Genomic DNA, 26,860 nt, shown 5'->3' on the forward strand with positions numbered 1-26,860 from the left:
TTTAAGCTAAATATTATTATAATTTTTCACTTCGTACTTATATCGATCGTTATAATATAACATACTGAGAAAAAGACACTTTATTTTTTAGGTAAGTAAATATGCTTTTATTTAAAAATCGTTCGTCCAACAAGAATAATTTTTAAATTGATCATCATTACTCATCTCATTATAAAATGTAAAAATCATGAACATGTAACCTAACTAATTCACACTTTTATTCACAGATTCACACACATTCTTCATTTCGTACTTATATCGACCGATATGATTAATATACCGACAAAAAAAAAAACACTTTATTTTTTAGATAAGTAAATATGCTTTTATTTAAAAATCGTTCGACCAACAAGGATAATTTTTAAATCGATCATCATTTCCCATCTCATTATAAAATGCAGAATTCATGAATATGTAACTTAATTAACTTACACATTCGACGTTTACAATTTCTCTTTTAGGAATACCTACTAATATATGGTTTTTAGGTGTACACGTGTTCGGTATGAATTTCGAAAGATACACTCTATAGCCAAATTGCTCGGCCAATAACTTTCTATCAGTATCGATAATAGCCATGCACTCGTATCCCTGATTTGTTTTAACATTTTTCTCATCATGTGTTTGGTCTGCAGCATGACTAAGAATTATATAACTTTCCTGATCTATTTCATCCTTAAAAATGTTACTCCTTGGGTATGTTAAATGATGACAATTATGTAATGATCCATAACAACACGGACAACACACAAAAATAGCTTTTTCTTTGATGCATTGTTGTATGACTAAATCAGTTGCAACTCCACACGCATGCAACGACATACCAATATCGAAGTGTCCTTTGAAATAGTCTAAATTACATTGATAAAATTTTATGTTCGTTAATTTTAACTTGTTCACTCTTTCCTTAGCTCTGTTCAACGATTTTTCTTTATTCTCCAATAATATAACGGTACAATATGGTAGAAAATACGCGACTAAGATACCCAAGTGACCGCTACCAGAACAAAAGTCCACTATTACATCTCCCGTTTTTGCCAACTTCATCACCGGTTTACACATATTTTCTAATTGTTCGTGTTTCCTTCTTAAACGCGTAAGTGGCAAGGCACCACCTTCTGGGGTAGCGTCATACGGTACCGAAGACCAATCAAGATTTAATTCTGAACCAAATGGTTCCAAGTCGAGTTTGGTTTGTATGTTTAAGGTTCTGAACAATTGCAACGAGTACTCTACATCTTCTTGTCTCGTATAAACGCGACTTTTCGGTTTATATCTTTTCGGATCACTTTTATACAGACTTTGATTTGGTACATCAGGAAACGTGTAATTGAATTTAGTCGTATCTTGACTCTTCAATAATGGCAAACACTCGAGACAATCGAGTATAATTTGATCTTCGATCATTCTTTTATACCATTTAACGGTTAATGGAAGAAGCTGCATTGTAGTTTCGCTCGAAAATACACTCAATAAAATATGAGTGCAAACAAATATAATTATATCTGCTAGAGTCATGTACGAACCTTCAGCATATGTATGTTCTGGCGTTCCATCTTGTGAAATTACGTTCTCGTCAAAATATTTTTTCGACCTGGTATATTTATACAGATTGTGCAGCCTAGCTGGTTGCGACATGTGATATTCAAATCTGGCCATACTGGAAGGTAACTTGCTTTGTTTTGCATCACCCATGTGTAGAAATTTTACAGTAAGTACCAAATCTACCTCGCAAAATTTCGTCCAAACGCTTGATTCTGAACAAGCAGTTAAACAGGATTCTTTGAACCCTAATAACTTTCGACAGTAATGTGTTGGACATTCTGCCATGGTTTCTTTGATTATTTCGCGCAGAATCGCGCAAAGCCCTGCGATACAACTAGTTTTATTTATAACGATAATTGGCAATTCACATGACAGTGCTGGATATGGAATTTTATTCATATCCATAACTTCATAAACAAAAGTGGAAATATTTATAGTATATACTCGTTCAAGAGGTTTTTGTTCACTTGGTACGAGCTTAATATTAATTTTAGAATTGCAGTATTTTACAGTAAATAATGTTATTATTGTTTCTATTGGAACTAAACATAATTCTGTTAAAGAATATACTTCCAAATAAACTTCATTCATTTTTTTAAACTTCCTGATATATCATAAAAGCACAAATAAAAAAAATAAAAGATGTTATTTATTATACTATGCACTAGCCCTCAGTTGCCTGGCTACTTTTCTTATTATCCTTTGCCTCAGGACATTTTCTCTCCAATAAACACTGATACAGGAAGTTAATGCCAAAAGAAACATAACTGTCTCAAACTTCCAAAATGCTCTTTCCTCTAACCAAGCTACCCTGTCACAACTGAATTACATATATGTATTATATTTACTACAATATTTGTGCAATTTTTCATAAAACTATATATATAAAAAAACTAGCAAGAGTACAGAAAATTAATTACCTTCTTGTTATAGCCTCTCCGCTTTTACATTTCAGAACTTCCTTGTATCTGGCGTAAACACATACGTCAATGCTTTTACTTGCTATTTCAAAAGCAGAACATGGATGACATTCTGATGTTACTTCATATTCATCTCCAGAAATGCATCTTGTATTATTTTCAAAATTTTCTAAATAAAGTTTGTTGGGATTTTCTGTCCAATGGCTTTCAACAATTAATACCAGTATTGTTAATCTAGAATAACAAATATAATGTTATTAATACGTTTATAATAACCATACTAACGATACGTTAATATTCACAGCAATAGACAAAGAACTATAGAACAAAACTAACCCTCCTAATAGTGTTATACCAATTAACATTCTCTTTTTCGTGCATAACTCGATCATTTCGAGGTACACTGTGTCATGAATTTCGGCTTTCTCGGTCAGCTTACGTGACTCATGTGAGAAGTAAATAAAATTTTTAGAGAAACCTTCGTAAATAGAGTCAAAACCATTGGCTAAAGACAGAATAGCATGACATTAAAAAGAACTTTGTGTATCAAGGTATGAAATACCGACTTGTCAAGAAAACAGAGTGTTTCTTACGCCCTCTGCAATTTCCTACGGCAAACATAGGAATCATCACAGGCGACTGGTTAGTAATTATATCGGTAAAACAGCAAGATGTCGGTATATTATCACTAACAATTTTTGTATCTATCGCTGCTGAGGTATGCGAGCATGAGTTCTATTGTCGTCCCTGTACTTCAGTAGCCGCCAAAGAGCAAGTTGTACCTGTAGTTATAGATCAAAAAATGAGTAGGCTGATCGTCGACGAACATGGGAAAAATTCGGTCAAAAGTACGCTGCATGAATTACCACCTCTGGCAGTAAAACGGCAGAACTATACATAAATTTCTTTTAGTGGGAGTTATATGTATATGCGCAGCGAGTGGAGAAATGTGCATTTCTCACTATTGTAGGCGAAATACGTCTATATTTATTCATTTTATTTATAAGAAATGCATACCAAGAATTAGTACACACTAAATTAAAAATATAATGCAATCTATGTATATATACAGATCGTCGAAAACATAACAAGATCTTCAGTTTTTTTAAACAATTCATATTTCAAAATATATATGATACAAAGGTTCATAAGATACCAGGAAAATATAAAAAGGTCCAAAATATAAAAATATGTTTTATTTTTCACACAATTTTACATAAATAATTGCCAACAGGCAACGAGACTGAATACAATGAATGATTTGATATCAGTTTAATATTATAATATTAAATATCAAACCCGCGCTCTCTTAGATAGACACACTGAAGCAGTGAGTAAATAAGTGAAGCGCCATCAATTTATACAAAGCATTATGTATATTGAAAGCGATAGAAATAGCTGCGACAGAAAATGGCATTTTCATCATTGCGTTGAAAATCGAGTATTATCATTATACTTGTATACTTGTAGTTTCTGTATTATGCGAGATAGAAGGCACGTGCAAAAAAGTCAGGAATTGTTTACTTGTCATGAAAATAGTGACGTATCGTTATTTGCGAAAATATAATACTTTTTTTATTTAATATGATTCGGTCTTATAAGCTATGTGATGGACTTTTAAGCTGTGGTATATATATGTATGTATATATGTTTCAGAAACAGATAAACCCTGTATATCTGATATGCTTTTTAGAAAGATGAATAGTAATAAATAAAGAAAGATAACGATAAATATGTGTGAACAAAATTTGAATGACAAGTGCAATATTAGACCATGCGCATACGCTCTTAAAAGAGAAAGCGTTTTATTGTCACGATATACGCGAATCACTGGTATGTTGCCTAGTTTTAAATAAAAAACTAAATAGAATGAATTAACATATCAGGAAGAAGAAAATCTGGCGAGACAATTTCTTTTTTTAAGCAACTTTTTAAAATGGCTAGTGTTATGCCTAAATCCGATTATATGTCATTTAACTCGAGCAATATTAAAGAGTTATTGTCATGTATCGTTGAGACCAGCAATTTCTCAATGATAAAGTTGGTTTGCCCAACATTGTGAGCAGAAGTAATCATTTTCTGCAGAACCGAAAAATTGACAGTCTACATTGCGACATTGTTTGACATTAGCCTAGGAAAAACCTCAAATTATTCAAGTTTCGTAATTACAATGAATATTTAAATCCTTACCTCCAAATTATTGGCATTCCATGACTCTGGCCTCTGTTTATAAACTGATGGTTGGTCATTATAAAAAGTAGATCTATGGAAAGAATAATTTATGCGATGCATACAAAAACTAATAGAATAATTTATAGAGAGGTATATTAATCTCAATACCTTGAAAGATAAAGTGTACGATCTTTATTCGGATTGGTCGGTAACAATTTGCTGACGCTTGCATGGCTGTCTTGATCACTGGCTGTATAGAACCTAGATTTGCCAGCACCATAATTCATTTCACTCCCAGTTTCGTCAACTTTATGATCTTGGAGATATCTGTATGACATAAAAACGATTAGAAGTCATATTCTAGCTATAAAATGAAATTATCATAATTACATAAGGTTGCTATACCTCGCGTGAGCACATTGGAGGTAATTCTGAAGCATCTGATCCACATATTGATGACGTCTACTTCTGATCCTTACACATAACAAACCTTCCGTTGAAAGTTCACCGGCCGTTGCTGGTAAACTCTTTGGTCTCTTTGTCATAGACCACAGTCTTTTACTAACGGATTTTCCAATTGATCCGAATTGTTTAGCAACTCCAAGCAATTGTTTCGCCGTTTTAGAAAGTGAACCATCAGTATCTGACAATCTCTCGATTTCTTCCGATGTGAAATTTTGATATTCGCAGTCTAAATATTGCCGCAATAAAATTTCCATCTAAATACCAATATTGAGTAATTATATTTTAATGTACGTTGCAACTATAGTTTGTTATCGATAAGATTAATTACCGTATCTTGTTGACAAATTAACAAGTCTCGTGAACCTTCTTCCCAATCCCAATCAGGTCCTGGATCTACCGCGAATAAAACTGATAGTAGTTGACCTGTATCTGGATCTATAAGAGGTATGCTAACGCCTTCGTTACAACCATCTCCAAAATCACTCGCTCCATCCACCGTAACGAGAGGAGAAAAATGAGCTGAATGATATGCTAAAAGCAATGGGGTTCTATGACAACGTGTCGGAGATACTTCTAATGGTAAATACACTCCACCAAATGGAATTGGTGCTAAAGCTACACCTTCTGCATCTTTTAACATAGTCTCTGCTATAACTATTATAGGCCGCTTTAAAGCATGAGCCAAAGCTAATATATGTACCTATAAAGTTTCAACTGCGTAAGTATATGGTAAATCTGAAACTGCAGAAAAATTCGAAAAAAGTACAGAAACCTTACATACTTCTTCAAGACTTTGGTAGGAAGTAGCAGTTTGGTTCCTGAGAATAGGAGAAGCCATATCTACGATAGTTTGCCATTCTGTTAACCATTCTGCCTCTGTATAAGATAAACCTGAAGCTGCATTTAAGCCCATTTGGCGCCATTTCCACCTTCTAAACAAAGCATGTCTATATTCTCCTTTAGCCAATGTATTATACAGAGCTTCTCTGAGTGTAAGAAGTCTATCATGAAAGCCCCACATGCCAAGAGAAGCTGCATGTAGGAGACAATTGCCATCTCCTGATGTTGCCAAAGGCCATAAAACTCTGTTACTTCCATTTTTACATCCCCCACACCACCAATTTAAACGACCAGCAGCTTCCAAAGAAGTTAAGCACCCACCTTCTATTAGATCTCTTTCCAAAAATTGTCGAAATGAATCTAAGTGTAATATATCATTCGATTATTAAGACACAATAGAGAAGTAATTGTAACCTGTTATATTAGAGCATGGGTAAAATACCTGGATATACAGTTAGATCAGGAAGTGAAAATGTAAACTCTGGAGTATCTAGAGATTCTATAGTTGCTAATTGAGAACGAGCATAAGAGACAATGGCAGCATTTTCAGTTGCTCGAGATATACCTCTGGCTAGCTTCTTTGTAGTTCCTCCTCCATTTTCCAATGCATTATTAGAACTTGTCTCTTTCTCCAAACCATCGTACGTGGACAGTCCTACGTTCATTACACTATCTTCTTGCACCTACAAAGTAGCAGTTCATCTAAAATTAATGACGTTACAATTACAAAAGTGATAAAAAGATATCACAGAAAATGTATGCGAGTTATCATATAGTATACAACTAAAAGTTAGAAAAATGCAGCAGTCAAATGGCTTTACACAACAATATATATGTATATATTAGTGTTTAAAAATAGAACAAGGTGACATTTGTATGGTAATAAACATAGAATGGCTATGTACATAACAAATTTAATTATAAATACAATTAAAAGGAAAAGAAAGCGAGGAGGAAGCATTTTAATCCTCTTGATTACGAAATATCAAAAGTGACTAAAAAAAGCAGATGGTATATATATGTACATGTATACATATAAATAGAATTATATATACAGAGAACTTGTATGTATATGTGCCACTATCGGATATCATTATTCAAAATGTGCAAACCTTGGCCCGTATATCGAATTAGTGAAGTGGAGCGTAGCGATAGAGTATCGTTAAATAGTATTTTAATTGGACTACGATGCACAAGCTGCTCGTATACTATCTCACATTTTGTACTGCTGTATTCGTACTAAACCCTATCTCAACAAGGCTACCCACAATGTATGAAAACGGCCAAGAATCTGTTTGCACAGGACGTGATACAAACACAACATAACCTAGAACACGCAACCTCGAAACTAACTGGTAGGAGAGTAAAGAGAATAAGAAGCGAATTATTATTATTGCATCACGGAAGTCATCGTGAAACTCTAAATCGGTCACATGTCTAACTAACGAGGGATTAAGAGATACACTGTTGTTATTTACGCAGTTGCATTCCCGCCCACCAGTGGACAAGTTGATCCTGATCACGATAGCGTAACCAATTTTGAAATACAAGAAATTCATTCGTACCGTTTATCACATAATATCGTGTCGCTACTTAGAAATGCATTTAACCTTGAAAGCAAGCATTGCGCATCACATGTACCGCCCACCTATATAGTATGAAATATGTATAGCACGTTTGTAGACTAACTGAATAGAAAACACCACCAAAATTAATCATTGACCTTTATCAAGTTACATCGTTCTCTTTTATTTTTATCAATATAAAATCATATAGCTGTTTCATTTTAACTTTAACTTTTTTGAAGTTCGGGTTATTAATCATTATGATTCATTATTATTATCGTTCCAAAGGTAAACACCTGCGTTTTCTTAATATTCCGTTACGTTGTTTTTTATTAGAAAGCAATTATACATCTTCTAACGGTAGACAATGTAACATTATTCATTGAGAGCGTTTTCGGCAGATTATAGAAAACTGTACAACTGAAAAAGCCGCCTTAACATGATTTACTAAGTCGCGTGCAAACTGTAGCGCCACAGGTTACCAATTTTCGACATTGTAGTTCGTCTACCTTGCTTAAACGTAAGATGCGAGACACGACCATGCCGATGTAGTAGGCGTGCACGAGTGTGTGTGTTATGTACTCGTGTCCGTTTTAAACCTCAAAAAGTTGGTCGATTTTGCTGAAAAAGTTTGTCAGTTTACCGTGGATGATAATATTTTCATACAGTAGACAGAGAATCGAAAGGAATATTATCACGATGAATAATTGCGGCATACACCTGATGTTTTTTCTATCAGTTAATCTGTTGATTCTATTGGGCCACGTAGCCGGTTCTAAGGTGTTGCGAATTCGTGGGATACCTAACGCGAAAAGTTCGCTTTACCCATCGGATCGTGACTTCCAGTGCTTTGATGGAAGCCTAATAATACCATTTTCACATGTAAACGATAATTATTGTGATTGCGCGGATGGCAGTGATGAGCCCGGTACGCCCGCCTGCACAAACGGCTCATTCTACTGCGAAAATACCGGTCATAAACCTCGCTATATACCATCCACCTGGGTGAACGACGGTGTTTGCGACTGTTGCGATGCCAGTGACGAATATGGCTCAGGCAAGGAATGCTTAAATAATTGTAATGAACTTGGGAAAGAAGCCAAGTTGGAGCAACAAAAGGCAGCAGAGTTGATAAAGGAAGGTAACAAGATAAGAAAGGAAATGATTGCTAAAGGCAAACAATTAAAGACAGATTATCAAGCACGCTTAGTTAAATTACGCTCAGAATACGAAGAAGCAGAACTTGTAAAGAAGGAAAAGGAATTATTGAAGACTCAAGCAGAGGAACGCGAAAGAGTTGCAATAGAAAAGTACAAACCAGCTGAATCAGAACAATCTGTAGCACAAGAAGAAGAAGAGGATGAAGAATTGCACGAGTCAGATGCAGAGGATTATTTTAAACTACTAGACTCCGATAACAGTGGTACTGTAACAATTGCAGAGCTTCAAACTAGGGTGACGTTTGACAAAGACAAGAATGGAGTTGTAACCGAAGAAGAGGCAATGTATTTCTTAAATAATCAGAAGGAAGTCAATCTTCAAGACTTTATTGATTCAGTATGGCCAAATGCGAAGGTCTTCTTAATGTTAGAACAAGGTTAATAGAGAGATTGTCTGTCGGTGATACATTTCTTTTACTTCTATTTTGAACTGTGCATTGTATTAATATCTTATTTCAGGGATGTTCAAACCAGCAAGTCAGAAAGAAGAGGGAGAAGACGAAGAAGATGAAGAAGGAGAGATTCACGAGCCAGTGGATGAAATTTCTGAGCAAGAAAAAGTTGATGTCGATGGCACAGAGGCAGATGAAGTTGCAGGCAAAGAACAGCTGAAACCTGAGGAATCTCAAATGCAGTACGACGAAGAAACGCAAACTCTCATAGACGAAGCAACAGCTGCACGCGAGAATTTCGAAAAAGCGGAAAAATCCGTAAATGAACTGTTAACGGAAATCAGAGAGTTTGAAGAAAAATTAGATCGTGACTTCGGCGTTGACAATGAATTCATACCTCTAGACGGCGAATGTTTCGATTATACGAATTTGGAGTATGTTTACACCTTGTGCATGTTTTCAAGAGCGACGCAGAGATCGAAATCTGGCGGCAACGACATTAACTTAGGTCACTGGAACGATTGGAGCGGACCTGAAGGTCAAAGGTATTCGAAGATGAAATACGACTCCGGCCTCAGTTGTTGGAACGGACCTGCACGTTCTACCATTGTCAATCTAAGCTGTGGTAAAGAAAATAAACTAGTTTCAGTGACAGAACCTAGCCGGTGCGAGTACGCTATGGAATTTTCCACGCCAGTTGTATGCAATGCGAATCTGCAATCCGCTAATACACATGACGAATTATAAATTTCATGTCGCATAAACGTGTAGGATTTAATACGCGATTGTATGATTTTGAAACGTAAGGTACATAAAAATGGCAAGGATGAATAACGACCGCGCGATTCATCTATTTTCAAGTTGAACGTCTAACGCGTTAAATAAAAAGTTATTACAACATTCGCAAATTTGCACAACGTTTTTTACTATCGAAGATAAACGAAACTGATAAGTTATAGTAAGAGACCCTAGTCAAAGCTTGCACGATAAGTAATGGTAATTTTATCGAGTATCGAATCCGTGGTCAGTTATTCGTCCTTGTATTAGAAACTTTTTGTCATTGTACTTGTATACATAAACAAACAGAATTCGTAGCCGATAACGCGGTCGTGAGTTATCAACGAGCTCAGTTTGCTTAAAAGGTAGAGAGACATTTTAATATTCGTGATAAGTGAATAAGAAATCGTTGTTACACGGTAATTGCCAATATTGTGTTACTACTGTTATACATTCCTCCTTTTGTACGAGACGAATTTTTATGAACTGGTCCGAACAAAACGACCTAAGCTGTTTCACTCGTCATTGGGTCATCACGCAGTTGAGCGACTACCTATTTTCGTCAAGGTCTACAAGACTCTCACCCGAAGTAAATGAACTGAAGCAACCACTCATGCACACTCTGTAAGAAAATTTCGAGAAGAAAACAATTTTCCCAAATTGCTACGTGTAACGTAGAAAACTGTATTTAATGTATCGAGATATTTTGTAATTTTCTAAAGATGCGTTCGTGATCGACGCATCGGAATGCGGGTTCAATAAAGAGGAAAAGAATTGTGTTGTCGAACTGTAATTACGATGGCAGCTTTATTTACATTAAAATGGGCGAGTTTTACTCTTTCTGTATTATATGCCTGTATATATTTATATGTATTTATATATACTATAATATGTATACAAATATAAATATATATATGTGTGTGTGTATATATACATATATTTATATTTATATATACGCGTATTTATTTATATTTATATATATTTATTTATTTATATTCTTCTTTCAATTATGCCAGTTCTTATACGTTATAGTGATGGTTAATTTAAATTCTCTATTTATGTCTCATTAACCTAACGATCTACGCGTATCTTTTGGAGTTTGAGACTTTTACAGTTAACTAGAAAACTAAAAGGGGAGGTGGTCAATAGGGAGGAAAGTGATAAACGTTTCTGCGCGATTTATCCAACAATGTCCGCAACCAGTCGATTCCTTGGTACTTCGTTAAGGCACTTAAAAGACTGGAAAGAAGTATCTTATCTTGTCACGCGGTATTACGTGATGAAGACGATACGCTCTAACGTCTTTTCTTCACCCCACGATGATCCACTGTTTCCCTTTGAACGTACACGGTTTATTTTGATCTCAACGTGAAATTTATAATTCTCAGACGTATAATCTTCAATTTAAAATCAAAAGATACATTTCGTTTATCGCATTACTCATACAAAAAGAAAATAACTGGAAGCATTATCGCTTCTTCAAAATCTGGAAAGAGTAGATCGAATATCTAATAGTACAGAATATAATCTCTGTCAATTTCGCGTGGTTTGACGTCGACACGTCGACACTACTAGATTGATATGGAAAGGCAGCATTTCCCAAAGATTTTACCACAACATCTCTAAATATAATTGAACTATGTTTTCGTTTAACAACATACCCTGTGTTCGCTTAATGGCTCCTTTTGGCCATTGAACTAAACACTCCTTAAATCATCTTGACTATTATATTTTCTATATTATCTTTTATATATTCTCTTTATTCGTATTCCTTTTATTTCGTGTCTAATTTTGCAACGGGGTTTTTCCTTTTTGTATTTACACAGTGGAACAAAACACGACATTTATTAGCGACTCTAAGCTACTGTACAACAAGAAACACTAAGCTCCTAACACGAGAAGAATTTGTAAGCACGACACGCGAGTATATTGATTCGCGTTATCGCGCACCACCTAATACTGCATTCGGCTATGACCGGTAATCTTATCGTGTATGTGATTTTTGTTACATGTAGAAAAAAAAAAAGGAGGAAGAAAATACGATTGCAACGGAACAAGTTAAATAACACGCGATTTACAAGTAATTACGGTCAGTAATTATGTTTAAACACGTTGACCTTACAACTTTCTCGCTACGGACCAACTTAAAATCTGTTTACATATTGATTACCTTTCCACTTTCCTTTGTTTCTTTTTTTTTTCTTCTTTTTTTTTGGTGTTTGCGAGTGAGAAACGAAGATACGCCTCATGAAAAACATTATAAAAATTTGAAGTAAATAATTTACATTATTGTCCATCTTATAGTCTTAACCAGTCGAACGTCTTCGTTCCTATATTTCGTTTTCTTCAGCTTATTCAGTCTACAAATGAAATCCAGATATAAAAAAGTTTACATAGGAAAAAAAGTTTTGCATAGTCTCGGCCAGTTTCTCTTCTTGTGTATCCTTTTTTTCCATTAAACAGGCGAAAATCAATCAAACGCGTGCCTGTTAATTAATTACGTGTGTAAATGTGTGTAGTGTTCATTTGCCGAGTTTCTCGAACATGATTAGTTTCTCCTTGAAACTCTTCGTGTCCGTGGATACTTCGGATATATTGCCGTTTAACATATTTTGTAAATCTTCGTCGTTTTTACTAACGAGGAGATTGTCGAAGATCATCTTGTTATCTTCTTGTTTAGCGACTGGCGAGGTAGGCTGTGACGTGGTGATCTGTTGCTTCTTCTTAGGATAAATCACAGAGCTTCGTTGGTTATTGCCGTTATCGGCCATTCTGGTAACTATCGTGATGGCTAGTAATTGATGAATGTCGATGTTCTCCTTCGATTCCGATGATTGGCGCCAGTAGAATTTATCCGGTGAGATCAAGGATTTGGAGTCCTCCGTGCCGTCCGCCATTGAAATTTGTTCCGAATGCGACGTCATCAGAGGTTTATTGGTCCAAGTATCCTGAAAATAGAAACATTTCCTTTTTTACTCGATCGATAATTAATACGAGCAAAAATCGGCTTTTTCAAAAACTTACATTTTTGTCGCGTCTATCCGCAACAGCGTCCGCGACATCTTCGTGTTTCCTATCCTGATCCAAATCTCTCTCCAAACTGTCCAATGTTTCGGTACTCTCGGACGACTTATTCCTCCTCTCAGAATCCAACGTATCCGTACTGCCAAGCTCCGAGCTTTCAGACGATTTCTGAAGCCTGGCTGGTTTCCTAATCGTGATCGGTCTTTTCTCTTCCTCTCCATCGTCCGTTGGGACGATGTCCACGTAACTGGTGCTCGGTATTCTTTTTGGTGTTCTCCTGATTCTCCTGTTTTCCAATCTGTCATCCGACTCCAAATTGTCAGAGCTTTCGGACGACATACGTTTCGAGGATCTTCTGCAGCATTTCCCGAAACTATCTCCGATATTATTTTCCCCCTCGTCCTTCGGCTCGCTTATCTCGATCCTCTCGAAATCATCCGACGACTTGGACGTACTCTTCGATAACCTTCTTCCCCGAGACAGATTGATATCCGAAATGCTACTCCTCTTCTGCAGTTCTTGAACAGTCTCCGTCGCAATCTGCGTTTGCTCCAAAACCTCGAAATTCTCCGACGATTTTGATATGTTCTTGGAAGATCTGCGAGCGCGCAACTCGAAGCTGCTCCTCCTACGCTCGATGGATTCGTCACTGGTTAACGCCTCTATCGCTTCTAGGCTGTCGGAAGACTTGGACACGCGATCGATCGACTTCGAGATTGGATTTAGCAGTCTTCGAGTCACGGGTTTCGCTTGTTCGTACTCCGTTAATTTGTCAAAGCCTTCCGTAGATTTGGAGAACCAACTGGGAGCCACTTCTAGACTGTCAGGTGATTTCGACAATCTGTTGGACGATCTCCTTCGAGGTAGCTTCGATTCCAGCTCTTCGAACATTTCTGTATTCTTTGGTGTTCGATTCGACGCTTTCCTGACGATCGATCGAACTTCTGGCTGCTTCTCCAAGTCGTCGTTCGTATCGACGCTCGCTCTCGACGCAGTCACGGCGTCCAGGCTGTCCGGGGACAAAGAGGCCACGCTAGGTGGCTTTCTAGGAAGTTTAGCTTCCAGTTGCTCGAAAATGTCCGACGTACGCGACAATCTACTCGAAGATTTCCTCGTGATAGACACGTTCTTCGGTTCAGTCGGTGAAGACGCATTGCTGTTCACGCTGACCGTTTGCTGGTCCAAGCTGTCCAACGAATCCTCCGCTATGGTCGTGATCGTCGACGTGGATGTGTTGGCAGCTTGAGAGCCAGTACGCCTCGGAGGCCTCCGGTTTTTAGGTCGAACCGCAATTCGGTGATGTGCCGCTGTATGGTTCAAACTGGCGCTTTCCAGTTGCGCTGGTGGACAAATGGAAACATTTGTTAAAATAAAATAAATTTGTCGTCATCTACCTGGTCGTTCGAATCACGCTTTACGAACATGCTGCGGATTTTTGCGCATTATTTATTATAGTACGAAATAGTTCGATAACTTTCGAAGAAATATTTGAATCTTGAAGATCTTGAAAATCTTGAAAATCTTAGGTAGACGCGTTACATCACGATTTAAGTTCACTGCTCTTCGCGTCAATATAAATATAAATTTAGATTAAAATCCAACAGTCTGTGAAATTACGTAATAAGAATGTTAAATTAGACACTTACGTAAATCTTCTTTGGCCACAGGTATAATATGATCGATCGTGTCCTTTGGCGATTTTGAGCCCTAGAAAACAAAATTCAAAGATAAATTCAATGCATCGTTTATTCAATTAATCGTCGTTGAACTTTGTATCAAAAAAAAAAAGAAAAAAAAAGACGGAATTAATATTATACGACGCCAACGACCGATTACAGAGAATTTAAAAAATTCGTAAAATAATAGGAAATTATAAAAATAGACCGACGACGGGCTAGACGAATTATTCGTGACACTGTTAGTGGCCTTTGAGCCGAATGCATCGGCAGGCGGGCTCGCAAAACGCCGGGTATAACGGTATTAACCACTATCGGGACGAGCAAGTGCGGCCAGTTAACCGTGATCGTTCGAAACCGGTTGCAGGTGCCGTCTCGAAAGACACTTCTTCACCAGGAAAACCTTTCGTTCGTGCTACCGTTCCCCCCACGTTTTACGGCACGTCGTTTTCGAGAGCGTAATCGCGCGGCAAACAGCTGGTATACAAGTCGATCAGAGAATCTACGCTCGTTTCGTAAAACGAAACTCGAATTTCTCTTTTCTTTGTTCGTCGCCGGTCTAACTCTACCGCTGACACACTTCAACCTGTTAGCCGGGCAATAAGTAATGTGTTACTTGAATCAATTGCCTCTTGGATATGATAATTTCTTTATTCAAGAGGGTATTCTAGCATAGAACATTGAACAAAATTTGCTTTTCTACTTCTGTATTGTCTGGAAGTATAGACACACGCAACTACGTTTGCAAAAGAATTTCGCAAGATTATTTTACGTGAATTATTATATGTCAAATTTGCTTGTTATCTCGACAAACAGAAAGATTGTTAATATTTTTCATATAGTTTGTGATACTTTTCTTTCATCTCGTTTCACGTGGTAATGACGCTCGTGCCAATTAAGAATGTCTTTAGTTTTGTCGATGTAGATAAGTAGAATGGCTGGAATCGTGTCAGCCAGTAGATTATACATCTCTTTCAACGAACCGCGTTAAATACCTTATAACTCAATTAATTTCAAGTTTATTTACTTCGAAAAACGTAGCGACTAATTTTAAAACATAAATAAACGAATGGTCCTAAAAAGTTATACAGTTACTTTGAAAAAAGAAAAAAATCTTAAAGTCTGAAAGGTGATGCTCTATACAGACCTCCAGGCGGTCTAGAATATTCTCAATCTAAAATACCTCCTTAAGTATTCCGTATCTCGTAATTAAAAACAAATTACGTCGTATATCAATCCAATTAAAATTGATCTGTCCTCGTTAACTTCTACTTCTATGATTGTACAGATTTCTGATCGAAAGATGGCCTGGTTAACACATTAATTTCAAACTAATCTTCTTTGCCACGTCATTGTGAGAAAAGGTTTGATTGGATTTTTCTTTCTTTCTTTTTTTTTTTTTTCTTATCGATTCTGACCGAACCGATATTAACGACGTAATTAACGGTCGATCGATTACCTCGATCGTCTCCTCGATCCGTGGACTCGCGTCTTTGATTATCGGCGGGATCCTCTGTCTCGTTTCCGGCTTCGAGCGTGGTCGATCCTCGATCCTGCACGAAGATCTAACAGATCCTGTCGACTCATCCTCCGCTTTATCCTACATCGTTCGAGCAACATATCGAATAATATACAACGTGTCTCTAGTAACGTGAAAATCACGGGATCTGATCGATTACCTCGATCGTATCTTCAACTCGAACGGATTGCTCTTTCATCGCCTGAAGGATTGTACGTCTGCTTTCTGGCTTTGGTCTTGGCCGATCCTCGATTTTGCACGCCGATCTTATCGATCCGAACTCCTTGCCCTCGATCTTGTCCTTACAGCCAAATTTACGTAACGTGTTATTACTAAACTAAACGATGTGTATGCATTCGCGGGCGATTCGAGGTTGTAAAATTAGATAGGGCGCATATATTATATGCAGAAATATATAAAACACGCAAAGAATAGCGTAAACGTGGGACATATTGTATCTCACATTAGTATTCGTTATAGCGTTTAGCGAATGAAACGAATCTTTGCTTTCACGTCTATAGTTAGACATTGGCAGTCTAGTCATTACGAGGCAGTTAGGATGTATTGTGCGAGCGATTTGTCGATTCGTGGAGTTTCGCGAAGCTCGTTAATTGTTCGTGTGAAAATTATTCATTTGTCTAATAAACGGAATAAAATTTGAAGGAAAAGATTTATATTTCTTGTACATCGAAGCGTCATAAATATAGTATACTGCTTGCAAGTCTTTATGTCGAATAATAAATACAATAACTAAATTAAGTTAAATTTGGTATAAAAACTTTTCCTATTTATATACTCGCCACCGTGCACAACAGAATCACGCGACATAGACGCTAGAAAAATTTGAAAACAGAAATTCCGAAAGAATCAAAGAATTCACAACGTTACTGGTTGTCAGACTGCAGATATTCATGCGAAATTTAAAAATGCAAGGAGCAACAAAATACACGATATCTATATAAGATATCCAAAGTACTTGGTAACTAAATATTATACCTGTTTACGTTATATGCTTCAAGCCATGTTCATAAAAATACGAAGTTACATAAACATCCGCAATCCACTTGTTGCATCATATAATTTTATAGATCAACGAGATCAAAGACAGCATTGCAATAACGAGGAATTAGCAATTGGAGATGACGCCCAACTAACATTGGTATCGTCGAAATAAAAAGATGGAGCTTCGTAAAGGTTTCGTTCCACGAATCAGCTAACACAGTGGTTGGAAAGAACGAAAGGACACGTTCGAACCGAGGCTAGTTTTTCCTGATCGATTACCTCGACCGCATCGTTCTCGGCAGCCTCATTGTTAATCGAGCAGAGGATCTTTCGCTGGCCGGTTTCCTGTTTCGGTCTCGGTCGATCTTCCAACCTGCACACGCGCCTAATCGGGGCGGGTATCTCGTACTCGACCTTCTTCTTGCACCCGTACACGCCGATGCTGATCTTCGCCGTCGGTTGCACTCCCTGGTAACCTTTGCATCGCGCGCCATCCTGCTTCGTCCGGTCGATAAGCCGTCTCGTCTCTACCGGATTCAGATTCAGCTGCTCGATTATCGCCCGTATGTTCGACGAGATGCTGCCCTCGCGGTGAGACACCACCATGATTCCAGCGATTGGTTTGCCCGATCCTCGAATACTTGTCGATCCTAGCGCGACCTCAGACGACCAGGATCGGCCCAACTCCCGCTGCTACGACGATCTCGGAATTGCCGCGAGAACAACGTCATAGGACAGCCGAGTGCTCGAGTTATCGATAGCGAAGTTTCTGGAATTTCATTGGGAATTCAGACGAGGGTCCTGCGATTTTTCGAGCCACGTTCCTGGGATGCTGAGAATTACGGAAATCGAGATTTTGTCGAAGAGAAAATCCAGGAGCTTCGTAGTAGAATGATACGTACAGCGAAGGACGAAAGTATTCGCGATTGACGTCGATATCCAGATTCCGAGGAGATTTCGTGTTTCTCATTTGATTCGTCTTAAATTTGTTCGGTGTAACTTAGACTGTGTCGAAGAAAGTATCGCAGGAGACATAATTATTACGATTTAAATTTTGGCTTTGTATAGATCGGATGGCAACCTTGCACGAATACAAAATTCTGTTTGATTAATCGCTTCCTCGATACTTTATCTGTAAACGTCAATGATTTTTTGATATTGATCGTATCCTAATACGTAGAACCGTAAACGTGTACGTTCGAATCGATCTTCTGACATTTACAAAATAGATGAGAATTTCGTGATAATTCGACTATGCTGCTTCTATGCTATTTCTGATTAGAAAATACACCAAACGAAGTTTATCATAAACTTACAGATTCTCTCTTCGAAAAGCTTCTCAATCTTCTTTTACGATATGCTATTATAAAAAAAAAAAAAACTTTCGCGAAGAAGGCAAACTTTCCAAACGATTTATCAATGCGATGGGGTCTTCTTCTAGAGCAATTTCGACCGCTAAACGCCGATCATTCCCCCCTCGACCATCGAAGCTTGAGAACACGTTCTCCAGGCCAGAACAATCGCGCTTGTTCCTAATTGCGTTAACGAACTCCTCGGCCTACCTAGTTTTCGCGGTTAGCGTATCGCTTTTCTCAGGATTTCACGACCGCCTCCAAGCTCGTCCTCCTTTTCCTCCGACCACTGTCGGGTTCTGGGGGACCGTTTCTCACGCGACCTTCTATACGATCCCTCTAGACAGAATCACCACGAAATTGCTTGCCGCGTTTCGATTCGTGCGCCAGGTAGATAATCGGCTTGGGGAAAAGTCACGGACGTACAATGCGTAGTAGGTACGGTACGTCATATCGCGTTTTCTGAGTTGTTGCCTGCGTTGTTTCGTGCAAACAATAGATAACCACCGTCTCATTATCGTGGTCGATTATACTCGACGAACGTTAAGATCCGACGTAGAAAAGTGAGTTTTGTCGCGTGAGCGTTCCACGCCTGTTTTAACTGTTCGATTATATGGGAAACATTTTATGGTTTCATCGGCAATGAGACAGAGGTTACGAGATATGTACCGTACGTTTAGAAGAAAGTTAATACGAACAGCCGTATGAATAGTCATTTTAAACTCGTAACAAGATAGTCTCGCTGAATTCGAGGCTTATTACTATAATAGATAATCAAGTGTTACATACGATTTCTCGCATTAAATATCTTGTAACTATAGACTTTCTCATTCGTTCAATTTCGATTCGTTTGAAACGAGGATCGTTACAGCGCCGATGAAATTACAAAATATTTCGTGTAACGCATATAATATATTCATAAAGGATATGTACGAAAGTGTTCGAACACTTTCGTGAGTCTGTCTACTGTCAGTGTCTGACTATTTATTGATTCTACAAGAACGTAATGAATATCGTTAGTTTCGTTAGATAGATAGCTGTTTATTATTAGTTTCTCGTTAATTTATGCGTTTCGCTAATCTTTATGTACCGCTGCTACAAATTCGTTAAATTAGCCGAACTGTTGTTAACTAGTGTATATTAGTTATATATAACGTACATAGTCAATATAAGATAACGCGCTTGTATAATTAAAGTTATACTCGATCTCGCCTGATATAACAGAGGTTCGATTATGGGTTCGTATATCCGAGGCTGAAGATCAACTTGTTCCTATTATCAAATTACGCACAAAGGTTCTACTATTGGATTGGCAACTAAGTGACTGCAGACTTTGTCAATACTACGTAATGTCAAAATCCGCAATCACTTAGTTGCCAACCCAATATATCTAAAAACGACGATCGACGCGTTCAAATGGAACTTGCGCTTGAATTTTGCTGCTTCGCCGTGCTTTCCGCGTATGGATAGATCGAATACGCAATCTCGCGCAAGAGAGTTCGCGCCTCTTCATCGTGATTCGAGGAAAGGTGTTGGGTAAACATCGTGGGCGCCCGACGTGGGCACATCTTTGGCCTGGATTTTGCCGAGCTCACATCCGCCGCTCTTCGATCAAATAATTTAATCCAATAACCATGCGAGAACGTATAAAAACTCGAAAGAACGGTTGTTTCCGAAGATTGCGTCATTTGGTTAGGTCAGCCTTGCAGAATGGGCCTCGAAATGAAAACTGCGGAATCGCTATCTAACCAGCTAATCGCAAGCAATTTTTACATCGGAGTTACACGCACACTACGAGTAATTAAGTTAAATTTATTATGAAACTATTATGAAACTAATATCGTTCGTTTCTTACAGAATATCACGTCGATTCGTAAAAACGCTGGTATTCATCGATTTGCCCCTTAACGACCGTATCCGTGTTAACACGACCTACTTTATCGGTTGAATTTACGCGATACTAGGAATCCTCGTATCCCAGCTACGATAAAGCTTACTGGACGACACATCCCCCGATTTTATTCCACCAACTGACACCACAGGAAATCCTCGCAGATAATGTGTTGCGTGTTCGTAAAAGACTGGGAAAGACGGGAAGAAGATTCGTAAAGAATTGCAAGATTATAACGCATCCTTATGCACTGCACCGTGTTTCCGTTTATACCACACCATAAATAATATATAAAAGCCAGTTGTAAAAATCTAAATTTGCTTTATAAAAGTATATCGCTTTGCGACGAATAGCGAACACGGTTCTCATAATTTTCCATTCCATCGTTTTCGTACGAGTTGTGAATAGCTTTTAAGGGAACCATGCTTTCTATAACATCGTTCTTTTGGCAATTTAATCACGATACGTCTAAATCTACAACAAGATTCGGGAATTTTTTAGCGATTTTTGCAAAATAATTCGACCCTCTAGGATTTATAAAATATCAAGACCATATCTTGCAAGTAAAGTGGCAATATTATTAGCGAAATTCTAAAGCGAGAAGCTACGAGTTATCCCTCGCACGAATCACAAGCTAATCGATTATCCTGTTTGATGTAAAATTCCAAATTGTAAGATCAAAGTCTAAAATTCGTAATTTATCGATTCGCGGCCCGAGTATCCACCAAAAAACGTCCGGTTGATTGATCGAGCGAGAAGAAAAAGGTAACGCGCGAAACGATTATCGGCGATCGTTCTATCAGCTGATTCACCGATCATCCTACTAACCGCGACACACATTTTCGTAGGACTCTCTGATCTTACAAAATTTCTCGGTGATTTTCCGTTCGAGTAAGCAAAATCGGATTGTTATTAACTTGAACGGAAATCGGTAGTTCGAGCAGGTCGCGAACCGGTGCGTTTATTAAACGGTTGCGCAACGTCGTTCGAGTTTTCTTTCGCCACGGTGTCCCGACGTCACTTTCTCTTCTCTCGTGGAAAATTATTACGTTCCGTAATTTCCGCCGGACCCGGCGGCGCCGCGGCGCACCGACATCGCGCGTATCCGGTTGGAATGTAAGCGGACAGATCGTGCAGGTGGTAGAGGTGTGACCGAGCACTGAAACACCGGTGATTTTGCAATAACGGCCGATCGAAGGTGTTGCAGGTATTCGAATAGAGTGGTTGTGGTTGTAGAAAATCCGACGTTTTCGCCCGATTCGCTTTCCACCTGCTACGATATATTTGTAGAAAGGTACAGTAGTTTCTCGTTTGTCCGACAAGTCGCCGAATAAGATAAGTTTGCAAGACCGAACAATTTCGATAATAGAAATTCGCTAAATGTCTTCTTTGTGTCTTGTTACTTCGAAATGTCTTTATCCAATATTTTTCCATTTCTCACGATAAGAGAGATCGATACTTTGTAAATATTCGAAGAAACTACGAAAGCACGTACTCCCATAATGTCAGAATCGAATGGAAAGACGGTTTTGACGCGAAATTCGTCGACGATGTATATCGAAAGTAAAAACTTGCTCTTCCGTAAAACACGAAAAATATGACTCATCGTGTCTTTCACCTGTGGTCTTCGTTTATTTTCAAAGAAACGTCGCGTACCCTACATGTACGTTACGTGACAAGACGTAATATCAAGGGAAAGCCTACGATTTCGTATTTAGTTAGGGGAAGGAAGGCGATGAATCGAGCTACCTGAGCGTTGTCGTTACTATTCGTTGCTACGGAGATTATCGACCAAACTGACAGCCACAATTATTTATTATCACTGGACGATTCAGTCGAACCGTCGCTATATATTCCGATGAAAATTAACCGTCACAGACGTGAAACGTTGCTGCTTGTTATTCTTGGGCAATTTCTCGCGTTTCTCGATCAAAGATTACTGGCACGAGGTAAACGTTGCGCGTTGGTTGGACGTTGACGCGAAACTAACGATAAAAGTACGATAACAGGTTGCAGCAGCCTGAGATTAGATCGGTTGTCGGATGTATCGACGCTCCACATCTTCTCGTCGTTACCAAGATCCGATCCAGGATCGATCTCAGTGGTCCACGAGCTGCCTTCTTCCATGCCAGTTGGCCAGTCGCGTATCTTATTGTGTCATCATTCTCAATTTGCTTTATCGCTCGTGCGCGCACCGTTACTTTTGCTCACGCGAGCAAACATCTCGCGATTAACCGAAATCTTTCGCTGTTTTTCAAGCGCCTCGACTCCTTTCCCAGTGGAAATTTCAAATCGATCTTTATCGACTTTAGGTTCGATGTACAGCGAAAACGATTTATCACGAAAGGTATCATCTTTTACAGAAAGACGAGATTATAGGCTGGAGAATTTTTGAGATGATGGAAATTAATAACTTTTACGTAGCAGTACGTTGTTTTCGCGTTTAGTTCAAATTTTCCCGATAAATGAAAATTACGAGAGCAAATCGTGACAAATATATTTTTGCTGGTTTTTTTATTTTAACGTTACTTCGTGATTAAACAGGAAAAGTTTGATACGATGTATCAACGCGTAACTATTTTAAGACAAGCGATATTTTGATATAACGAGGATGTTTTTAAACTGTCTGCAAGAGTATGCGAATAAACGTGTTTAATTTAAAAACCGAATAACGAGACAATTTTCACGCGCGATCAATCGACATCGTTTTGAATCATAAAACTGCTTGCCTGTAGAAGATAGAAAATGTAATTTATCGCGTTACTGCTCGATATCCTTCAAATATAAGGAAATAAGTAGCTTGACGCGTATAACCGGCGATGTGCGTCTTTTAATAAGAAACTCCACCTAACGAAATTTTCTTTTCTCCGTCTGCGCTCGTTGATCCGCGAAGATTCGAGCTGGAAGGTAATCGGCTTCGTCCGATGCCGCGGAAAACGAGCGCGGCTTTCACGGAAATGGAAAGTAAGGCAAATCGAAGAAACCGAAGAAACCGTAGATTCTCGACACTGAAACTAGTATCGTATCGGCGCGATGATTCTGCAACCGTACGTCTCATTAACGAACCCTCGTCGACCAATTTCGCTTTCTATCGGGTGATTCAACGTTTCACAGGAATTTCCTTTACAAATCAACGTCTTCATATTTCACAGTGAAAACGCACGCCCATACGAGATTAGAATCGTGTTGTACGTTCAAACTTTGAAATTCAAAGGCCGGCCGTTCGATCGGGAATGTTGAAGCAGGTTGGCAGGATGTTGGAAATCTGGCACGCCACGCTACGAGCGACGTGCTCGCGTTTCCGTGCCATTGTCGCGCGATGCAGAGAGGGGCGAGGCGAGGGAGAGAGAGAAAAAAAAAAATACGCGGAAAGAGAGTAGACTAGTCGAGGAAGGAGCACGAAAATGATCCACTGCTCGCGTGAAAATGCATCATACCGCGACGAATCAGGAGCGTGGACGTTCGATGATTTCACTGCGGAACCTCTTGCGTTCGTTCTACAATACTGCACTTATCGTGTCGGTTCGCTGAAAACCGATAACAGATAACCGCACGCTTTGTACCGATCTCGCATTCTTCCTACGTTAGCGCGCGTAACTTTTTCATATTTTTTATTACTCCAACGCTTGCAAAATAAAATTCCAAGTTTCCGTTGCTTCGAATATACAGTCTTTGCGATTTTTTCGATGTTAGTCGCGTTGGTTTTTCGCTCAACGCCCTTGGATAATAATTTAGATAAAGCGCGGTGTGAAAATTGTAGGAATCATTACGTAGCAGGCTTTAAGTTAGGCGAAATTATCTTCCGATAATTCAGAGGTTTTAAGTGTGATTCCGTTACGTAATTTATCGACGATCAAGTACCACGTGATAAAAACTTTCTTCGTACGAAGAACAGCAAATTTAGGATACTTTTTACGTGGCAATCACGTTTCTTCGAATTCCTAACATTATAAAATATATTCAATTTTATTTGTACGATTCCTTCGAAACGAAATGTTAAATTTCACACGTATACGCGTATCACGCTCTTACGTCGCTTTTTGACAAACTAACGACATTTTTGCTTTCCGTTGATACCTCGCTCGCGATATCGATCATTTCCGTTCGACGATGTTTATCTCTTCGAATGAAACTCGACTTAAACTTTCCAAAAGATAAAACGTAGTAATCGTGGTAATCTGAACAACCTGGCACGAATCGGTGACAAATTGGCTGTTTAACAGACACTTTTCTTTCCTCTGTAATTGGACGGATTGAGAAACGAGCGTGAACAAAAGGCGCGAAGGAAACAAAGAATCGCGAGCCGAAACGATTCTAAACGTCGTTTCACGGGATATCGCGAAGACGAGGAAAAGAAACGCGAGGACAACCGGGTCGAATTCACGAGCAACGGCCACTTATCCGCGAGCACGAGCGATTACCGCGAGCGCGCCGTGGTTTTCTTCTCTTTCTTCTTGCGACCTCGGTCACGCCGCGAGCGCGTCCTCAAGAACTCGTTCCGAGCGAAAGAGAACTCGCCCTGGCGTAGTGACACGCACGCGGAATACGATTTAAGACTCGCCTAGTTCTCACGGGGCCGAGCCGAGCCATTTCGTCATACCGACCGGTTAATTGCGCGCCGACCCTCTATTTCAACGATCAAACGTTGCCGCCGTACACCCTGGTTTTCCACCTTTTCCCCTTCCCTTCCCTTCTTCCTACGTTTTCCCTCCTCAACGCGCCCCTGAAATCTCGCTCCCTCTTTGCATCCTGCGAAACTGTGGTAGCGCCCAGGCGCCAAAATCAACGATTCATCGACTCGTAATCTGTTGATCGAATGTTCGTAATCGATGCTGGACTTGTCGATCGTATAGATTTTTACGAATTTATTTAATGCGAATACCGTCGACGAAAGTATATAGATAGTTAATTGTTTTAATTAATATTTTTTAGGCATTAGGGAATAGCAACTTTTTCGTTGAAACTTTGTTCGGGACGAGTTGACCAACATTTGCAGTGAATTATAAAAATATTTAAGCAAAAGCGACTATTGTAGTATTTTATTATATTATTATATGTTATTATATTGCGAATACGAAATTAGAAATGTCGAAAACGGCGTTGATAAAAAGGAGAAGGTCTTTGAAGGAATTTCATTGTGTACCGTGCGAATTTTGTGATAAAAATTGCGATAAAAATAAAAATTACAAGACCAGATAAGGTTCAATAAATGATAACGTTTACTAAATATTATTCGTTGAGAAGCAATGGTCAAGCGACATATATTTTACCGATTCATGTTCGTCGTTTTAATTGCGACAAGATGAGAGAGAAACCGATAAGCTTCCGGTAAAATCAAAATTGCAGAATTGCCACGTACTTCAAAAGTATTTCGTTCGCGTGCTGTTAGATTGAAAAATAAGGCATCGCGTTAGTAAGTAGGTACAAAATGTGAAAAGAAAGAATTTGTAGCTGTTTCCCCTTAACACCGTTTTACCTCAGATTACCCTACTTTTAATTACAAGACGAATTATCAGACTTTCTTCACGCTAAATGATCGTCCACGTGTCTCCCAAAAGAAAGCGACTCTTACGGTCGATTGAACGAACATATCGAGGACATCCATTAGGCGAATATGCTCGACCGTTTCACCTATCAAACACCTATCGGAGGAGAATCTTAATTTTAAATATCAAAGCCAACGATCGATTTTGCGTGTAATCCTGTGTACATTGATAGCGTGACATATGGACATTTTCTGTTTATCGTAAACCCATTTTATATCCATAAAAACAGAAAGAATTTATTACAATAAGAAATGTATATAGATACCGTCAGACTTTGTCGATCGTCGATCGGACGGAGATAACGAAATTTATTTCGAGAATAATTTATCGTCTATTTTGAAATTCTTTTCCAGATACCCTGACAGAATTATTAAAAAAAATAATGAAAAATATATCACTTCGATGTCGATAGATAACTTTCCATTTTGATTCAACGTACGAAATACAACTGTATCACTCACGGAATGACCTGACAAAGAAATCACCGTGTATTTTGAAATTTCTTTTTCGCGCGATGCGTATAGTTCAACGATGTGTTCGTCTGTGTTACGGGAAAGTGAATCGAAACGAAAAAGCTAGAAAGAGGGATCGATCGCGAAGATACGACGGAGTAACGTGAGATACGTCGTTGCTCCGCCGGATGAAAAATCGTATAACTAGTCTTATGTTTCAACCTCTGGCCTAAGCAGCGGTCGTCTCGTTTTTCAGACTCGCACCAACGACTTCGCCCAGTGAAACGAATACAAAAGTCGCTTTCGACGATGCTAGAAAAAGTTTCCCGACAGCTTCTGTCGCTGTCCCAAGTTTTGCTACGATTATAGACGGCGCGAAAAGAAGGATACATACACTGTGACTATCTAAAATATTTACACCTATCACGAAAGATTTTTACAAATACATCGCGTGTATTAGACGAAACATTTTGAAATTTCATTAGCAGCGTAATGAAACACG

The 26,860-nt window shown here is 38.6% G+C and overlaps 5 protein-coding genes across 21 annotated transcripts in view; 1 reads left to right on the forward strand and 4 right to left on the reverse strand.

The window, feature by feature from the left end:
* Nucleotides 1-196: 196 nt before the first annotated feature.
* On the reverse strand, nucleotides 197-2,136 carry Gstcd (glutathione S-transferase, C-terminal domain containing). The gene has a single exon (XM_072007797.1). It carries the CDS (start codon nucleotides 2,134-2,136, stop codon nucleotides 424-426), a length of 1,713 nt encoding a protein of 570 aa, XP_071863898.1. The 3' UTR covers nucleotides 197-423.
* Jtbr (jumping translocation breakpoint protein JTBR) lies at nucleotides 2,046-3,048 on the reverse strand. The gene is made up of 3 exons (XM_072007813.1): nucleotides 2,802-3,048; nucleotides 2,466-2,699; nucleotides 2,046-2,365 (listed from the first exon to the last, which is right to left on the reverse strand). Exons 1-3 carry the CDS (start codon nucleotides 2,855-2,857, stop codon nucleotides 2,203-2,205), a joined length of 453 nt encoding a protein of 150 aa, XP_071863914.1. The 5' UTR covers nucleotides 2,858-3,048; the 3' UTR covers nucleotides 2,046-2,202.
* A 598-nt stretch (nucleotides 3,049-3,646) lies between these two features.
* On the reverse strand, nucleotides 3,647-7,544 carry LOC139989413 (OTU domain-containing protein 7B). 7 transcript variants are annotated; one of them, XM_072007788.1, is made up of 8 exons: nucleotides 7,421-7,544; nucleotides 6,385-6,625; nucleotides 5,884-6,302; nucleotides 5,431-5,802; nucleotides 5,043-5,356; nucleotides 4,806-4,964; nucleotides 4,656-4,728; nucleotides 3,647-4,596 (listed from the first exon to the last, which is right to left on the reverse strand). In XM_072007788.1, exons 1-8 carry the CDS (start codon nucleotides 7,499-7,501, stop codon nucleotides 4,495-4,497), a joined length of 1,761 nt encoding a protein of 586 aa, XP_071863889.1. In that variant the 5' UTR covers nucleotides 7,502-7,544; the 3' UTR covers nucleotides 3,647-4,494. The 7 variants fall into 7 exon arrangements, with proteins under 7 accessions (XP_071863889.1, XP_071863888.1, XP_071863894.1 ...); XM_072007787.1 differs by having other exon boundaries at nucleotides 7,160-7,501; XM_072007793.1 differs by lacking the exon at nucleotides 7,421-7,544 and adding an exon at nucleotides 7,389-7,413.
* A 508-nt stretch (nucleotides 7,545-8,052) lies between these two features.
* Gcs2beta (glucosidase 2 subunit beta) lies at nucleotides 8,053-10,319 on the forward strand. Its single transcript, XM_072007798.1, has 2 exons — nucleotides 8,053-9,104; nucleotides 9,187-10,319. The coding sequence occupies exons 1-2, from the start codon at nucleotides 8,156-8,158 to the stop codon at nucleotides 9,864-9,866; spliced, it is 1,629 nt and encodes a 542-aa protein (XP_071863899.1). The 5' UTR covers nucleotides 8,053-8,155; the 3' UTR covers nucleotides 9,867-10,319.
* A 546-nt stretch (nucleotides 10,320-10,865) lies between these two features.
* Nucleotides 10,866-26,860, reverse strand: part of Dos (daughter of sevenless) — a 92,489-nt gene continuing 76,494 nt past the window's right edge. For 6 of the 11 annotated variants that reach the window (XM_072007778.1, XM_072007777.1, XM_072007776.1 and 3 more), the window contains 5 exons: nucleotides 16,276-16,416; nucleotides 16,056-16,196; nucleotides 14,567-14,627; nucleotides 12,921-14,260; nucleotides 10,866-12,844 (listed from right to left, as the gene is read on the reverse strand). In XM_072007778.1, the coding sequence (XP_071863879.1) occupies nucleotides 12,419-12,844; nucleotides 12,921-14,260; nucleotides 14,567-14,627; nucleotides 16,056-16,196; nucleotides 16,276-16,416 (2,109 nt within the window). In that variant the 3' untranslated portion in view covers nucleotides 10,866-12,418. Of the gene's footprint in view, nucleotides 12,845-12,920; nucleotides 14,261-14,566; nucleotides 14,628-16,055; nucleotides 16,197-16,275; nucleotides 16,417-17,396; nucleotides 17,816-26,860 lie in introns of those variants that run through there. The other 5 variants (XM_072007784.1, XM_072007783.1, XM_072007781.1 and 2 more) reach the window with 3 other exon arrangements.

The sequence above is a fragment of the Bombus fervidus genome, chromosome 7 (genome assembly GCF_041682495.2).
Source record: "Bombus fervidus isolate BK054 chromosome 7, iyBomFerv1, whole genome shotgun sequence".
In the NCBI taxonomy this organism is placed as follows: Eukaryota; Metazoa; Arthropoda; class Insecta; order Hymenoptera; family Apidae; genus Bombus; species Bombus fervidus.

Coding starts and splice junctions, on each gene's coding strand:
- Gstcd (XM_072007797.1), bottom strand. CDS start 2,136: ATGAATGAAGTTTATTTGGAAGTATATTCTTTAACAGAATTATGTTTA.
- Jtbr (XM_072007813.1), bottom strand. CDS start 2,857: ATGATCGAGTTATGCACGAAAAAGAGAATGTTAATTGGTATAACACTA. Junction 2,700..2,801: donor GGTATAACACTATTAGGAGG/GTTAGTTTTGTT, acceptor TTGTTATTCTAG/ATTAACAATACTGGTATTAA. Junction 2,366..2,465: donor GGAGAGGCTATAACAAGAAG/GTAATTAATTTT, acceptor TATGTAATTCAG/TTGTGACAGGGTAGCTTGGT.
- LOC139989413 (XM_072007787.1), bottom strand. CDS start 7,501: ATGAATTTCTTGTATTTCAAAATTGGTTACGCTATCGTGATCAGGATC. Junction 6,303..6,384: donor TGATCTAACTGTATATCCAG/GTATTTTACCCA, acceptor TATTACACTTAG/ATTCATTTCGACAATTTTTG. Junction 5,357..5,430: donor TAATTTGTCAACAAGATACG/GTAATTAATCTT, acceptor ATTGGTATTTAG/ATGGAAATTTTATTGCGGCA.
- Gcs2beta (XM_072007798.1), top strand. CDS start 8,156: ATGATAATATTTTCATACAGTAGACAGAGAATCGAAAGGAATATTATC. Junction 9,105..9,186: donor CTTCTTAATGTTAGAACAAG/GTTAATAGAGAG, acceptor ATCTTATTTCAG/GGATGTTCAAACCAGCAAGT.